At 44.0% G+C, this 14647-nt stretch overlaps 1 protein-coding gene across 2 annotated transcripts in view; it reads left to right on the forward strand.

Moving 5' to 3' along the window:
* Positions 1-14647, forward strand: part of DOCK1 (dedicator of cytokinesis 1) — a 265150-nt gene that overhangs the window by 37183 nt on the left and 213320 nt on the right. The window contains exons 9-18 of one of the 2 annotated variants that reach the window (XM_039731351.1): positions 696-777; positions 1430-1565; positions 1879-1951; positions 3661-3803; positions 5983-6108; positions 7916-8040; positions 8326-8424; positions 9066-9138; positions 10865-10968; positions 11376-11559. In XM_039731351.1, coding sequence (XP_039587285.1) covers positions 696-777; positions 1430-1565; positions 1879-1951; positions 3661-3803; positions 5983-6108; positions 7916-8040; positions 8326-8424; positions 9066-9138; positions 10865-10968; positions 11376-11559 — 1145 coding nt within the window. The remainder of the gene's footprint in view (positions 1-695; positions 778-1429; positions 1566-1878; positions 1952-3660; positions 3804-5982; positions 6109-7915; positions 8041-8325; positions 8425-9065; positions 9139-10864; positions 10969-11375; positions 11560-14647) is intronic. The other variant, XM_039731353.1, reaches the window with a different exon arrangement.

Raw genomic sequence — 14647 nt, forward strand, 5'->3', positions numbered from 1 at the left:
CACACCTGCAAGGGCTGTGCCGTTGCTGAGCTGCAGAATTCCCACACTTGGTTGCTGAGGAGCTGCTTTCTTTATAAAAATTGTGTGCACTAAGGGAAATGCTCCCTGCTCAATACTTAGGAATACTTAGGTTTCCTTAGGAAAAGGAAATTGGGTTGAAAAGTCTCCTGTAAATTCTGAAGTTGATTTTATCTGCTTATGTTAAAGGGCGTTCAGTGATAGGGTATGGGGGAATGGCTTTAAGCTGAAAGAGGGTAGATGTAAGGGAAATGCTCCCTGCTCAATACTTGTTTCCTTAGGAAAAGGAAATTGGGTTGAAAAGTCTCCTGTAAATTCTGAAGTTGATTTTATCTGCTTATGTTAAAGGGCGTTCAGTGATAGGGTATGGGGGAATGGCTTTAAGCTGAAAGAGGGTAGATTCAGATGGGATATTACGAAGAAATCCTTTCCTGGGAGGGGGTGAGGCACTGGCATGGGTTTCCCAGAGAGGTTGTGGGATTGTCCCAATCCCTGGCAGTGCCCAAGGCCAGGTTGGACACTGGGGCTTGGAGCACCCTGGGACAGTGGAAGGTGTCCCTGCCCATGGCAGGGGATGGAACGAGATGTTCTTCATGATCCCTTCCAGCCCAAAGCATTCTGTGGCTCTGTTGCTCTATGTTTTATACAAAAAGTCTTCAAAATATTGTTCTTTTCAGTGAGAACTACCTGGTGAGGTGGTCGAGCTGTGGCCTCCCCAAGGACATTGACAGACTGCACAACCTGCGGGCCGTGTTCACCGTGAGTGCGCCCTGCCGGGCCTGGGGCCACCCTGGGGTGGGCAGCAGCTGGGTGCTGTGTGGGGACCAGTGGGGGCACTCTGCAGGGGCAAACAGAGCTGGGGAGGGGCTCTAGGACAAGGGGAATGGCTGCTTCTGCCAGAGTGCAGGGATGAATGGGATATTGGGAAGGAATTGTTCCCTGGGAGGGTGGGGAGGCTCTGGCACAGGGTGCCCAGAGCAGCTGTGATGGCTCCTGTATCCCTGGAAGTGTCCAAGGCCTGGTTGGAGCAGCCTGGGATAGTGGAATGTGTCCCTGCTCATTGCTAGTGTGGGAACAAGATGATTTTGAAGGTCCCTTCCAACCCAAACCATTCCACAATTCTCTGCTGCCGGAGGCTTGCATGAGACATTTCTCCTAAGTGGCTGCTAAATATTCTCAACACCTGGGAAAAACCAAAGTGAATTTTTGGACTTTTGACGTACTAGAAATGATTTGACCTCCTAAGGAATTAATTTGCACAGAACTCCAGTGAGATGTTGAAGTACTGTTGCAAAAGCTGCTCTGCTCTGCGAGCACTTTTTGTTAGAGGCAGATTCTGAGCACCAAACCCTCTGCCTGCTGAAATGGAACTGGAAATTCAGCTGTTGAAAAGCAGCCTGATGGTTTGTAGGACCTGGGCAGCAAGGACCTGAAGAGAGAGAAGATCAGCTTTGTGTGCCAGATCGTGCGCGTGGGCCGGATGGAGCTGCGGGACAACAACACCAGGAAGCTCACCTCGGGGCTGCGCCGACCCTTCGGGGTGGCAGGTACCTCTGGGCTGGTCTCTCCACCTCCTCCTCAGTTCTTCCCTGGAAACTGGGTGGTGCAGCTGTTGTGGGGTTGTATAAACTCAGAGTTGTTACAAATCCCATCAGACTGGTTGCTGTATCCTGTACCCCCCAGGGTTTGTGCAGCTGAGATTCCAAAGCTCGTTTGCTCTGTGTTATTCCATAGACAATTCTGAAATTCCACAGTTGGGAATTCCACCCCTCTTCTGAGTCACTGTGGCTTCAGTTCCCTGGGGGGTTCCCTCTTCCCACGTTGCTGAGTTCACTCAGTGCCCTTGGTTTGTCTTTGCAGTGATGGATGTTACTGACATCATTAACGGGAAGGTTGATGATGAGGACAAGCAGCACTTCATCCCCTTCCAGCCGTAAGTAGGGAGCAGTTGCAAGAACAAGCAGGAGTGAAAAAACCAAGATTTTAATTTTGATTTTAAAAAAAAGCTAATATTTTAAGTTAATTTCTTTCCCTGGGATATTTTCTCCTGAGTAATATTGTTAATATATCTTCCCAGATAATTTGCCATTAGCTGCAGCAGTGATATCTCCAGAAACTTTAGGGTTTTTGGAGTTTAGAGTATGTATTCCCAGTTCTACAGCCTTGTTTTCTTTTTGTTTCAAGATATCAGGGGGAGTATGTGTAAGAGGTGAAATTCTTACAGTAAGTTCACTGCTGAGATCAACAGAGATCTTGATCCATCCATAAATCCCAAGTTTTTACTTCCATGAAGTGACGAAGGGTAGAAGGGATAAGCAAATAAATTTACATAAAGTAAATAAATAAATAATAAATTTACATGGATGCTTAGTTCTCCCATTGTGGAATATGTTGGACTGCCATCTGTTCCAAGAGGCAAAACATAGTTAGGGGAGCTAAATTCCTTGATTAATACACTAATGGGTATTCAGATGGGCTTTTAATAATATTTTTTTAAAAAGCTTGATGTAATAAAATCATAAATTAACTTTGTTTTGAGAAAGAGGCATCATTCAGGGAGCCCTTGTGGTTTGAAGGTGAAGGGCTGGTGAGAGGACTGCCAGGTGTGATGTCCTGACAGGATAATGACAAAATCGAAGTGCAATTCCATTTTTCAAGGAAAATGGGGTTTGGGGAAGAGAAGGATACATTTCTTGTGTGGTAAACAACAGCAAAGTTGTTTTTTAGCCAGTGTGGAAGTATGTAATGAAAATGAACCTTTCAGAGGGGGTGCTAATGGAACATCCAGTTTTCTGCTCCATTAGCACTGATTCATTTTCCCTGTTACATATACACAGAGCTTTAAAAAGATGCACAATGTGATTTTTCTTTTTCCCCTGTAATAAATGAGAACATTCTCCTGAAAAAGTCTATCCCAAAGGACATGAATAAGGTAGAAATGAAACGCAGGGTGTTGTCATTTCCAACATTACACTTGGGCTGTGTATATGAGGCACATTTTTCTCCTCATCCCGTGCTTTGTTTCTGTTGTACCACATGCAATTCTGTTTTCATATCTTTGTTTGTATTCACTCACTGGCCACCAGCACAATGGCTGTCAAAAGCACCTGGCAAGATTTACTTCAGTGCCACCTAATGCTGCTGTTTATTTATTGTCCCCATCTTCTCATTTGTTCACCGAGTTTGGGTTGTCTGCTCTTCTCCTCCTTTTCCCTGTGAGATTGATGGGAGCTTTTCCTTCGGGCACTCCACCTGTGGAATGACAGAGGTGACCCTGGAGGTGTTGCAGGGCCAGTCTGCTATGAATATATCTATACCTCAATATTTATACAAAAGAGAACTGCCTGTGTGGGTTTTCACTGCGTAACTGGGGACTCCCCCTGCTCCCTGAGGACTGTCCCTGTCCCTGAGGGAGCAGAGCCCTCACAGGTGTGCTGGACTCTCTGTGGCAGATCAGCGTTCTTCTGATTAATGATCTCCCTCTGTCTTTCTTGTTACCTTTCCTGTCCTTTGTCCTGCGTTGACTAATAAATACTCTTTGTCACAACTATGATACGATCTTTTGTGTTCCCTTGTCACTGTGACTTCTGGTTTTCTGTGCCCCTTTGTCTCCTGGTGTTGGTCGTCATGTGCATCCTCCAGGCTAGCGTTGGATGACGCCATTCGACACAAGCAGCTGAACATATCATCCCGTTTTTCACCCAGGGTGGCAGGGGAGAATGATTTCCTGCAGACTGTTATAAACAAAGTGATTGCTGCTAAAGAAGTCAACCACAAGGGTCAGGGTAGGTACTGCTCTTCCTGTGCACCTCGATTTGCTTCGTGTCATGGTGGTTTTGATTTTGGGATCAAAAAGTTGTTCGTACAGTTTTGTTCCTCCCTTCCTCACTCCTCAGGGCTCAGCCTGCTCTTCCCCCTTCCCCATAATTTTTGCCCTGCCCAGTGTGGACTCTGCATGTTGTAGCATTGTTCAGCTCTCGGGTGTCTTTATATTTCTGCTGGAGAAGGGTCCAGGGGAGGCCACCAAGATGATCAAGGGTCTGAACATCTCTGATGTTCAGCTCTGAGCAGAGGCTGAAGGAGCTGGGCCTGGATACTCTGGGGAGGAGGAGACTGAGAGGGAATCTCATTATTCCATATAAATACATCCAGAGGGTGCCAGGGCATGGGGCTAGGCTCTTTCCAGTGGTTCCCCACGACAGGATGAGGAGCAGTGGCCATAAACTAAAACACAGCAAGTTCCACCTCACCATGAGGAAGAATTTCTTTCCATGAAGGGTGGCAGAGCTCTGGAACAGCTGCCCAGGGAGGATGTGGAGTTTCCCTTTGTGCAGACATTCCCAACCCACCTGAACACGTTCCTGTGTCACCTGCTCCCCTTGGCAGGACTGGATGATCTCCAGAGGTCCCTTCCAGCCCCACCCATCCCATGGCAGATCCTCTGCTGGAGGTGCTGGCTCAAGGACTCGCCTCTTGTGCCCTTGAGCTGTGGGATTTTACCTCTCCGTGCTGGAGGAAGGGATGTTCCCTCCCTTCTCTTCCTTTCCCATATTTTTGCTCTCTGCAGCTGCACTTGGAGCATTTTGCTCCTTCCCCGGGAGATCTGAGCTCACAGGAGGTGAGGAGGGAGCCAGAGCCAGGCAACCCCTCTGAAACCTTCCCTGCTACCTTCTCTAGGCCACTGCTCTGGGTTGATTTATTTTTGTGTGTGATGCCATGATCATCATGTGTCTGTGCCCAGTTATTCCTCTGATGCTTTCAATATTTTCTGGAATTCTGGATTAATGTGGAGTTATGCTGATTCATACAGAGTTTCCACCAAACACTCTGTGAATATCTGTATCACTCCACATCTGACCAGGAAAACTGCATACTTTTCCCTGATTTTTGCTATTTAATAGCAAACAAAATTTTATATAAACTTTGTTTAGATTCTCCTTTAGCTAATGAGGAAAAGTTTCATCTGCTTCCCCTCCTTGTTTTTCACCTCTGGCCAGTGTGTATCCCACAGGAGGAAACATTTCAGTGTCTTTGATTCATTCCAGATTCTTTCCCTAAAAAAGAGTGCCCAAGCAGACAGAAAAAGGACTGGGAGTTGTTCCTTAGCCAGTCAGTGCAGGTACAGTTGCAGCTCAGTGAAATTGCAGCTGTCAGAACCATCCCTGGCAACAAATCAGCCCAGAAACTCTTACAGAGATACCATGGAAAAGACAAGCTGCCAAGTGTACACAAAATGAATGTACAGTTAATTCTCTAACAGGGTAACCCACAATTTATTTCGTGAATGAATATTTTTGGGGTGTTTTTCATAGCTTTTAATTTTAGGATTTTCTTCTGCAAATTGCTGCTGTGATTATTTTGTGCTTAAACTTGATTGCCAGCCACTTCACCAAGTGGAGGCTTCTTTGGGTTGGGTTCCTTTTTTATTTTTACGGGTTTTTTTCCACTTTGGCATCTTCCTTTTTCCTGTAACAAATGTGCCTGATGTTAGTTGGCAAGCAGCAGCTTTTTAGTGGCTTCTTCTGCTACTGAGCAGAAAAACATCAGCTGTATGAAGCTGATGCTGTAGATTTTGTGCTCAGAGCAGTAAAAACAGCTTATGGGGTGGTGATCAATAAGTTTGGATCTGCTGGTATTGCTTGCTTGGAATCCTGGGGTCTTTCCATGCCAATCATCCTTGCTCCTTCTCTTTTTTCCCTATGGAAGATAAACATCTCATTGCAAAGAACATGGAACATAATCAGAAATAATTCTGTGTGCTGTACTCATATTTTTGTGTGAAGTGATGAGATCTCTTGAGTGCTTGAAAATATTTTCTATTTTTTTTTTTAGTAAAGGAAGATCAGTTATCTTAATGTACCTAATGATTTTAATGTTTTTAGATTTTTCAAGTTCCAGAAAGAAATCTTTAGTAAGTAGGAATAAATCCCAGCAGTTTCATAATTGTGGTTTTTTACACAACAGGTCTGTGGGTGACTTTGAAACTTCTTCCAGGAGATATCCATCAGATTAGGAAAGAGTTTCCACACTTAGTGGACAGGTCAACAGCAGTGGCTCGGAAAATGGGCTTTCCTGAGATTATCATGCCTGGTAAGGCACTTAATTAATGCTGCTTTGTTATATTTTAACCTGCATTAAATGTCTGTAGGCATGGGAGGTTTTGGAGGAAAAAATAATTAAAGATGAATTTGAGGTATGGTATGCAAAAAAAAAAAAATCAAATGATGTTGTCTCATTAAAATAAAAGTAAAATGCTTTGGTAATACCTGCATCAATAAAGCTCCCACCTCCATCAAGAAGAGAGGAAATCCCAGTGAGAGTGGAAATTCTGCCTTTTTTTCCCAGTTGAAAGGAATGTACACAAAGTACACACTTTGTATTATCCCCACAACAAGGGCATATGTAAAGCTTCTCTCCTGTGCTGAATCCAAAGCAGATTTTTGAGGCACAGGCTTGATTTAGAGATAGCAGCTCTCTTAGGGTTTGTACCAGATCTGGAGAATGCATTTGAAAGAGAACCACATGATTTTTTAAAAATACATGTATTCTGTGCATGTTCAGTTCAGGTGTTTACAAAAAACAAAACAAAACAAAAAAAAAACCCAAAAAAACATAAAAAAAACAACCCAAGAAAAACCAACAAAAAAAGCCAAACAAAAAAAAAACAAAGCCAAACAAAAAACAAACAAAAAAGCCAAACAAACAAACAAAAAAAGCCAAACAAACAAACAAACAAAAAAACAACAAAAAAGCCAAACAAACAAAAACACCCCCCAAAAAAACAAAAAAAAACCCCAAAAAAACAAAAAAAAACCCAAACAAAAAACCCAAACACACAAAAAAACCCCCCAAAAACCAAACAAAAACCAAAAAAACCCCAAGCAAGCCAAAAGCCATGAAAACCAACCCAGAAACGTGGTACTTCTCAAAATAAAAACTGCCATGAGCAGAGCCTGCAGTGTCCTCTGCAGATTGCTGGGCTCTGGGGCATCCATGAGATGTCCAAAAAACCCCCCAAAAACCAACCAAAAAAACCACAAAAAACCCCCACCACCAAACAAACAAAAAAAAAAACAAAAAAAAAAAAAAAAAAACCCCCAAAAAAAACCAAAAAACCCCCCAAAAACCAACCAAAAAAACCACAAAAAACCCCCACCACCAAACAAACAAAAAAAAAAACAAAAAAAAAAAAAAAAAAACCCCCAAAAAAAACCAAAAAACCCCCCAAAAACCAAACAAAAACCAAAAAAACCCCAAGCAAGCCAAAAGCCATGAAAACCAACCCAGAAACGTGGTACTTCTCAAAATAAAAACTGCCATGAGCAGAGCCTGCAGTGTCCTCTGCAGATTGCTGGGCTCTGGGGCATCCATGAGATGTGTCCAGAGCCCATCCCAGTTCCAGGTCTCCCTGTGGCTGCTGACAGAGGTCTGTCAGATGTTTTACAGTCTCTTCACAAGTGTGAGTGCCTCAGCACCTTGTTTGCATCCTGTGCTGCCTCATAAAATTATTGGAAATCCTTTGTTTCCCCAGCTCATTATCAAAATTTCAGTTGAATTGGGGTGGAGCTGAGGAGCATTTTTAGTCATAAATCTAAATACAACACTCCCCTGCAACCCCCAGGCCAGCAAAAACATCAAACCTCTTCCTGCTGTAACAAATTAGAGACCTTTTGTAGGCTGTTAAAATATTTCAAATTGCAAAACACCTTTGTATGGGATAAATGTGTTGAAACTTCTCCTTTCAAGTGAATACCTAAAGAAGTTGTTTAAAAATAAAATAAATGGAAATGTGGTGTTTGAAATGTTCTGCCATTGTTTCTGTGTGTCCTTGGTTTCCCAGATTCTTGAGTTTACTGTGAGAATTGTGGGTTATTTTGTGCTCTGCTCTCCCTCGTAGGAGATGTTCGAAATGACATCTACGTCACCTTGGTGCAGGGAGATTTTGACAAAGGCAGTAAAACCACAGCAAAGAATGTGGAAGTCACAGTGTCTGTTTATGATGAAGATGGCAAGAGATTAGAGGTATTAAAGTATTTAATGTCTGGGGGCTTTTTGATTTTGATACATATCATGTTAAGCCTTTTCAACAGCTGTATTTGTCAGCTTAAGGTCCCAGGTTCTATTTTCAACCAAACTTTTGTCATCATTAAATACATCTTTCCTTATCAATGCATGCATTTTGATACCAGTTTAATGAGGAGCATTCTCTCTTCTTCTGACCTACTTCACTGATTTATTTTTTGTTTGTTTGACTGAAAAAGTGGAGTTTAAGTGCCATAAACACTTCCCTTCTGTTTGTTTTTGCAGAGTGTTATTTTTCCTGGTGCTGGTGATGAAGCCATCTCGGAGTACAAGTCAGTGATCTATTACCAAGTAAAGCAGCCTCGCTGGTTTGAGACTGTAAAGGTATTTAAACTGTTAAAATAACTTCTCTGGGTGTTAATGTGCCATTAATACAGCTTCCAGTGGGAAACAAAAGTGGGAAAATTCAGTGCCTGTATTCAGCAGGGCAAGGAATAGCTCAGCCAAGAAAGGCTTTGACTTTTATTGCATATTGAATTTTATTTCAGCCATTGCTCAGGATGACTGGTGTGGGGAAACTCCAGCACCTCTTCAGGAATGGTTTGCTCTCTTTCCATGAAGCTGACCTAGAGGAGAGCAGGATATTAAGGCTAAAACCCATTTGCCATAGTGTTGGATTCCTCACTGTTTGGGGAGCTGATTGTGCTTTAAGCCTGCTCATTTTGCTGGGGTAATAACCTTTCCACTGCCACGTTTGGAGATTGCAAATCCGAAATCCTTTCAGTCTGTCTGTGAGCAGAGTCTGCGTGCTCACAAGGGCCTTGCAGCTACTCCGGAATTGTCACTCCAAAGGTGCCTTGTCGTGCCTGTAGACAGAAAGGGGCTGCTGAGGATGGATGTGCTGCTGGGATTGTCACTCACTGGTCATTTGGAAGTGCTGGAAGATGTCTGGATGGTGCTGGATGGGGTTGGGGGAGGCTGAAGCTGCTGCCCTGACCATTTCCTTCTCCTGTCCCTGGTGCCAGGTTGCGATCCCCATCGAGGACGTGAACCGCAGCCACCTGAGGTTCACCTTCCGCCACAGATCCTCCCAGGACTGTGAGTAACTCAGCCTCTCCTTGCTGCCTCAGCTTTAGCTTTTCTATTTTCCACAATCTGGGCTGCATTAGTGTGTGGGCTCTTCACAGCAGGGGATGGTGAGCTCTGCACAGAGCAGGGAGACAAAACAATTCCTGCTCCAGCTGGGCACCAAGGACAAATGATCCCAATCTCAGCCCAGGAGCACAAAGCCCGTGGGCTGCAGAGAGAAAAACAAGCAGGGTGGGACTGCAGGGGCTGCAGTGGGATTGGACACTGAACTGCAATGTGCACATGGAGCAGAGCTGAGCCCAGGGAGAGACCCCGGCAGCGCTCGTGCATTTTGGGACCATTTGGGTTCATCCTGGGGGCAGCCCTGGCTGGGCTCTGGTGCTGCCCAAGGGGGATCCCTGGAGGAGATCCTTTGAGTAAATCCCTGCTTTATTCTGTAGCTCTGTCCAGCCTCTGTTCTAGGGCAGCCTGCACAAGGCATCATCCTTGGGAATCCTGGAGCAGGGATGCCATTCCCACTCTCCCAGTCCAGACCTGATTCTTGCTGTGTTGCTTTTAGTGCAGGATTAAATTTGTGACAGTTTGTCATATCCAGCTCCTTTTTCCCATTACATCTTCCTCACTCTTACCTACCCTCATTGAGTTTTTCCTTCCTTGCCCAGTTATTTTCCCCAAAGAGAATAAATGGAATTTTTTACCAGTACATTTACTAAATGTACTCCATTTACTAATGGTGTAAGGCTTTTAACTCAGGGAGTTGTGGTATTCTGTATCTTAGAGGTAGGGAGTAATAAAGATATTCAGCAAATGGGAATGTGAAAGTTTACAGTTGGCTTAGCATCAGTAATTGAAGACTTTGGGATTAAGAAAATTAATGAAATAATCTAGACAATGATACTTTTTAAGGAAAACAATGTTCTAAAAGTCATTGTCATTATTATCAGAATTTTGACTGTGTGCTACTAAATTATTAGAGTCAGAAATGTTCTTATGATGACTCAAATATTTAGGTTGGCCACAGCCTAAATATTTAGAAGAGGTCACTCCTAAATATTAACAAGGGCCCCTCTCAGGGCTTTCTCCCAGGCTCCTTGGGCTCTCTCAAGGTGATGACACTTTCCTTCTGGCTTTACTTCTCAGCTTCCTTTGTGATCTCTCCTTCATCTGTTGCTTTGTTGTTTTAAACTTTTGCCAGCATATTGGACCAAGAAGAAGCTGGATGCATTTTTTAGTTCCTGTTGGCTGCAGAATGGGTCAGCTTTCAAAAAGCTGAGGCACTTCATCTGCATTTATGGATCCAGTTTTTGTTTTGCTTCTAATGTTCCCCCTCCAAATGTCTGTCCTCAGGGCTCTGTGCTCTGATGAGATCCTCAGTGCTGGTGTTTAATCTTTATTCCAGCTCCCAAACACTGCCATTCTTATAAAAACCTGGGCTTTCTCAATGCATCACATTTCTGTTTTGTTTTTAAAATTTGCCTTTATAAAGCTTTCCAAAAAGAACAGACAGAATATGGAAATAAGAAGCATCTGGTTACTGTTGATGTATTCATTTGCTTTTTTTTTTTTTTGTTCTGTCTTGCCTTTAGAAAACTTCCCCAGTTTTTTTGTGCACTTAATTTACATGAGAATCTTTGCAGTGGTCACTCACTGTCAGGTTGTCCATGTTTGTGAGATTTAGGTGTCCTGACTGTAGAAATAATTATGTGGTGATATTTTATTTTATTTTTTTTAACAGCCAAAGACAAATCTGAGAAAATATTTGCTCTGGCATTTGTGAAGCTCATGAGATATGATGGGACAACTCTAAGGGATGGAGAGCATGACCTTATAGTTTACAAGGTAGAATTAAACTTCCCAGCAGGGAAGCTCCACTGACTGACTTCTGGGGAATTCTGTTCCAGACTTACACTGGAAAATGTGTTTTGAACTCTGCTGTTAAATCAAACTAAGCAGCAAGTCCTGAGCAGTTGGTTTATATGGGAGATTGAGTGTCAAACCTTTAATATGTTGTAATTTCAGCAGGATCTGTTGTTGAGTTTTTTGTGGGTTGGGAAGAGTGAATTCTGTGGCCTTTTAAATAATCCCATTTTGGCTCTAATGTAGCCAGATTAGTGCTAAATTAATACTGCTAAAGATGCATTTGGTAGCTCCAAACCTAAGAAAATCCAGTATAAAGGTTAAAATTTTCTTATTGCCGAGGTTTTGATGGGATATTTTCTCCTGCTGTGTTTCAAACATCCCTGTAGGCAGAGGCCAAGAAGCTGGAGGATGCCTCCACCTATCTCAGTCTGCCATCCACAAAAATTGAGCTGGAGGAGAAGGGACACTCAGCAACAGGCAAGAGCATGCAGAACCTTGGGAGCTGCACCATCAGCAAAGACTCCTTCCAGATTTCCACCCTGGTCTGCTCAACAAAACTTACCCAGAACGGTGAGTGCCCAGAGCTGCTGGAGCTGCAGCAGGCTGGGATCTGTGTGCTGACTCCGCTGCCTCCTCCATCCCCATTCCGTGTGGCTGTTTGCTGGATTGGATTGTGTGGGTGAGTGTGTGAACCATCCAAGCTTTTTTCTTTTGCTCCAGAGCAGTTGATGTCTCTGAAAAAAACAGAAGAATCCAAGTGAAGTGGAACCAGGGATGTTGTTTCCCACATAGTTGAGGCTCTTCCCCTGAAATGCACTAAACAGGCTCTGTGGCATTTCACTTTTCTTTGAAAAATAGCACTAAGGGGGTGAGTTTGCTCCCAAGAGTAGGTAATACCAGGGCTCTGCTCCCAAACGTGCTGGTTTGTTATTCCAAGGTGCAATATCCATGTCTCAGGGCTGAGGGCAGCTCTGATGTTCTCTCCTGAGTGCAGAAGGGGAGTTGGGGAGGCTGTGTTACCTGGAGGTCACCCTCACGTTCCCACACCTTCCCAGGAGTGGCCTTGGCTTCGTGTGTTCCTTTCCCACCGTGCATTCCGTGCATTTGTCCTGTTTGTCAGCTGGCTGAGTGCATCCCGAGGCTGTGGGAAGCTGGTGGCAGCCACCAAAGGGAATCTTTGCCTTTTTCAGCCCGTGCCCTCCGTGTGATTCCGGGCTCGGTTGCCATGGAGCGATCCCTTGTTCTCCTGGCTGCACCAGCACTGAGTGGGGAGTGTGGGAGGGTCATTCCATGGGGACTGAGTCACTGCTGTGACTCAGGAAGGGCTGTGGGGAGCTGGGTGGGGACCAGGATGACACTGCCACATGCAGAGTCCCCTGTGTCCACGGGGATGTCCCTGCTCCCTGTGGGTCCAGCTTGGCTGCTGTGTTTTCCTTGGCATCCCCCAGCTCATCCCGGGTGTTTCTCATGCAGAGCACATCAGATCCACTGCAGTCTGGCAGCCTCGGAGCCTGGCAGGGTGTTCAGCTGAAAAACTGGGATGTGCTTGTAGGATTTCCCAGCAAGGATGGGCTCAGAGCTCAGCAGCAGCACGGTGGGGCTGGGGCTTGGAGAGCAGGATGCAACATCTGGAACTGAACTGCTTTTGGTTGGAAAATCAGTGCTGTTTTTCCCTTCAGCCTTCCCTAGTGCTCGTTAGTAGTTAAAAGTATTTCCCAGTGATCAATATATTGATGTGGCTTTCACAGAACTGCTATTAAAATAAGCCTGAGCATTGTTTGGTGCTTGATTTACATATTGTTTGCTTTGAAGGCTTGATCTTTATTTAATGCTGCTGTTAATTATGTTGTCTGGGAAACTTTTCCTTGGAGTTGCCAGAGTCTTTTCTCTCTCTTCAAAGTACTGTGACATTATTAAGCAAGATCACCATGTCTCATTGAGCAGAAAAGAAACAAACAAAAAAATCATCATTAAATTCCTGCTTCAAGTATCAGTTTTCATCTAAAAGTTGGCAGTGATTTTCAGATGGTGATTTCTGAAGCTGATTTGAAGTTTTGTGAAATGCTTGGTTAATATTCTTCCTTTAACTTTCTTAAAAACAAGAAAATAAAAATCCAGTATTATCCTCACAAAAGTGTTGGGCCAAAGGAGATTTTTCTCCTTTTGTTTACCTGTAATAGTTCTTTCTTCACCCTCCATAACTATCTTAGAACTGGCCTTAAGACCTATTTTTAGTAATTCTGAAAGTATGTGAATAAGTCATCTGCCTTTTTCTGTGTGGTTTGGTGCAGAGACTTTTTTGTGCCTGAGCTCTTTGAACACTCCCTTGCCTTCCATTCTCTGTGAACTGTGAGTTTTTAATGTTGCTTTTCCATCAGTAATCGATGTCCTTAGCATGGAAAAGGCTTCAAAATAAGCAACTTGGCCACTGCTGAGACTTTGAGAGAGAGTGATGGTGTGAGGTGTCTACTCAGTTTAACACTTGACCAGTTTTTAGTGATTGGAGCAGAATTTATTAAAGCAGGACATTCCCTGGCCTTCTCCTGGATTTTGCAGTTCATTTTGAGGAAGAGTGATGACATAAGACAAAGAGGAGGAGAAGAAACTCTCAGTGCCTGTGGAAGTAAATGCTCCTGGTGCCTCTTCCCAGACTTCCAGGATGTCCTTTTATTTATCAGGGTCATGGGAACAGAACTGAAAATTCATTAATGGCTTGCTGGGAAAATGTTCAGTTATCAGTGGGCAGAGCTGGCTGTGCTGTCCCTGTGGATTTGCTGTTGGAAGCATCCAGGGCACCTCAAAAGCTTATTCCAAGAATTTCTGTTCTCTCTTCTGCCTGAAGGACTGGAATTTCTGGATAGCAGTGGCTGTTCCTTCACTGGAGTCAGGACTTGGAGGAATTGGGGAGACCAGGAGTTTGAAGAGCTCTTGGGAGGGATTTGGCCTAGCACAGTTGATAATTAAAAAAAACTCCAACACACACACAGGACAAATTGAAGTGCTATAGTGGCATAAAAAGTGAAAATGTAAGCAAAGAATTAAAATTAAAATGACACAGACTGGAAAATCAAATGTTCAAGTCAAGAAGGCAGAGAATTTCAAAGAACAGATGGGAATTTAGTTAGAGGGGAAATGTTATCTGACTGAATTCCGTGGCTGGGCTTTGGGAAAAGTTTGGGTGTTTCTATAGGGGAAGCTTTTGCATAGATCCAGGAATCTTTAAGGAAAGCAGATAGGCAGGAACTTGGGGTGGTTCCTTCCACTTGTTAAATACCCTGTAAAAGAACATTGTTCATGTGCAGTCCACAGAATGATAAATCACATTAATAAAGCCAAGTTGCTGCTGGGGACTTTGCAGTCTGGGTGTTTGTTTAAACCTTTTGCAGTGGGAAATCACAGAATCCCAGACAGGTTTGGGTTGGAAGTGACCTTAATGGTCATCCAGTGCCACCCCTGCCATGGCAGGGACACCTTCCCCTGTCCCAGGTGCTCCAGCCCCAGTGTCCAGCCTGGCCTTGGGCACTGCCAGGGATCCAGGGGCAGCCACAGCTGCTCTGGGCAACCTCATTCTCTCTTCCTCCTGATGTTTCTAACCTCAAATTTCATTGACCTAGGCTTACTCCATCATTCCTGTTTTCTGTAGGCTAAAATACTGTTT

Source organism: Passer montanus, unplaced genomic scaffold (assembly GCF_014805655.1).
Source record: "Passer montanus isolate IOZ18808 unplaced genomic scaffold, ASM1480565v1 scaffold77, whole genome shotgun sequence".
Lineage (NCBI taxonomy): Eukaryota > Metazoa > Chordata > Aves > Passeriformes > Passeridae > Passer > Passer montanus.